At 27.0% G+C, this 2,718-nt stretch overlaps 1 protein-coding gene across 3 annotated transcripts in view; it reads right to left on the bottom strand.

Annotated features, from left to right (window-relative positions):
- The window catches only part of LOC106682989 (kelch domain-containing protein 1), a 35,883-nt gene that overhangs the window by 547 nt on the left and 32,618 nt on the right, over positions 1-2,718 (bottom strand). For all 3 annotated transcript variants that reach the window (XM_014424179.3, XM_014424183.1, XM_014424182.1), the window contains one exon: positions 2,161-2,213. In XM_014424179.3, the coding sequence (XP_014279665.1) occupies positions 2,161-2,213 (53 nt within the window). The remainder of the gene's footprint in view (positions 1-2,160; positions 2,214-2,718) is intronic.

Consider the following 2,718-nt stretch of genomic DNA (forward strand, 5'->3'; position numbering starts at 1 on the left):
ATTTATTTTATGCCGACGTTTCGACCTGAGTTTCAGGTCTTCATCAGGGCTATAGAACAAAAGAGATAACAACAATAATTAGAGTAACATACAATATTATGTTTTAATGATTGGAGAAGTTTATCGGTTGGTGTGTTCAGCAAAGAACAACATAAATAAACAAAACAATATTTATTTATTTTATGCCTACCTTCTACGCCATAACCCCTGATGAACACCTAAACTCAGGTCGATACTTCGGCATAAAATGAATAAATATTTTTTTGTTTATTTATGTTGTTCTGTACTGACCGCATCTCCCGACAAACTTCTCCAATAATTAAATAAAATAAAAGTAATTATAGATAATAATATCTAAAGACTGGCTTTTTGTGCCGATGCGTCTTTTGTTCTCTTACATCAAATTCTACCAAACCTCAACAGAAATTGAATACATGGAAAAAACATTTAAATAACACTAATTTTATTTTGCAAAAAATTGTATGTTTTATTCTTTCTAGGCTAAATTTTTATTTTTGTAACAAACATTAATGCTTCAACTAAATTTCTCAAAATATACACATATAGGTAGGTGTATGTATACTTATTTAATAATATTTATAAATTTTTTTTTTTTATTGAATTTATAGTCTAGAATTGATAAATTTTATGTAAGGGATTGTTTAACGTATGAAGAGTTGAATTCCACCTAAAACAAACAAGTAAACAAAAGTGACCAATGTTCTTGGAAAAGTATTAACCAGTAACTTTGGGTAACTATGAAAAGGTCTCTCGAAAATAAGCTTGTTATACAGAATGTACAGAGTTATTCTCACCAGTTGTGATTCGTGGGAATTTCAATTTTTGTACTTATATTATTGTATTATACTACCTATGTATATTATTTTAAATAAAAATGAAAAAAAAAAAATCAATTTTTCTGATCAATATGTATAAACCTATACATTTTAATAAAAGTCTTTCTACAGTGAGTTATTACTCGTTAGGTTTTTGATTAATGGTAAATTCATTTGTAATTCACAATTTAAACGCTAAGTGGAACATACTTTGTGAAATTTCGCTTGGAAGAATATTTTTTAATACTCTTTTCTGCACAGTGGCATTGTATATTTTTCCTATATTTAAAATTGAGGTAGTTTTAAGAGTTGAAAAATTGATTCCCGCCATCGTTATGGGATTATGAAATCATTTAATGCCATTAGCTTCCTCCTAGCTCTTCAATTATAGATAAAATTTTAGGTTTTCAAACAGTAAAGTTGATTATTAAAGGATTTGGTTGTTTTTACACATTCTGAGTTTTTAATTAATTTTACTCCACAATTTTACACAGTTTAGGTTTTATACTGCACTAAAATCCAGTCTCTCTCTCTCTCTCATATTTTCAAAGGTTATTAACTTCCTAAGAGACTAAATAATACAAAAATGAAGTTAATACGCTTTTTGAAATAACCCAAATTATAAAATAGAATTGTTTATAATAAAATTATAGAATTGTCTATAATAAAATTATACATTTGTTGATAATTTCTTGATCCATCTCCTTCAGCAAGTTCAAGTTCTTTATTAAATAAAATAAAATAAAACTTAAATAAATTGTTAAATGGATATTTGAGAGCTTAAACAGAAAAATTATACAAACAAAAGAAAATAGCATACCATAAAAACAATTAAATTTAGGATGCACATAAAATATAAAGTAAAAAGAGTTAGTAAGGTACAGTAAAACTGAAGAGGCTAAGTCCTGGAGATAGTGACTTCTGTTTTGCAATTCAGACCCATAGTCTTCTAAAGTAGTCAAAAGAGGAAAAGGTTTTCCTGCTATCCATCTCATCCAGAATAAACAAAAGTTTCCCTCGGAAGTAATTTCTCCCTCTTTGTGCACTCTCTTTTCAAAATTTAAAAAAAATTCCAGGACTTTTTCTTGGTTTCCTGGTTGTCAGACGCCATGTTCTTTAACTGTGTAGCAGTCATAGATAAATGAAAATCTCGAAATTATCTTCAATTAAATTTAGCGATGGTATCATGAAACTCCAACTTAATACAATCCTTTATCAATGAAAGTATGTAGGTAAAATATTCCTTTGTGAAGGATCAAAAATAAAAAAATAGTATGATATAAATCTGTTTAAACTATCGATAGTAATAAATTAATAATCATACCTCAGGAGAGAGGGTGGAGTAAAAGGAATAACATGAAGTATGCCAACATGATCCTGGAAAAAATTATTTATGTTACAGCACAAGAATAAATAGTGGAAAAAAATTGGAGTTGATAAAACTAGAAGGATATGAATTAATAGAATGATATTTAGATATATTATTACTAATTAATAAATCTCATCTTTTATTTTGAATTAGAAATATAAAAAGAGGTCATTTAGAAAATAAATTGTATTTAAATTAATTCAAAGAGGAAAACAAGGGGATGGAGGATGTTTATCTTCAATAAAAAATCAAATAAAAAAAAATAGATAAACTTGATTTAAATGCAAAAAAAAATAGTAGTAATATGATATGAAAGGCAGCCTCGAAGGGGTCAAAACATATTCCAATACTTCTCGATCTCAACTATTTAGTGGTTTAAATCTTGCATGAAATAACTGCATAAAAAGTATGATATTTTAAATTGCTATGGTAGTAAAATAACTATAGTTTGCTGAGCAAACACATTGGAGAAATACAAATATTTTTTTGGAGAAACACAAAATAAAATAAAAT

Source organism: Halyomorpha halys, unplaced genomic scaffold, assembly GCF_000696795.3.
Source record: "Halyomorpha halys isolate HHAL.00 unplaced genomic scaffold, Hhal_1.1 Scaffold456.1, whole genome shotgun sequence".
Lineage (NCBI taxonomy): Eukaryota > Metazoa > Arthropoda > Insecta > Hemiptera > Pentatomidae > Halyomorpha > Halyomorpha halys.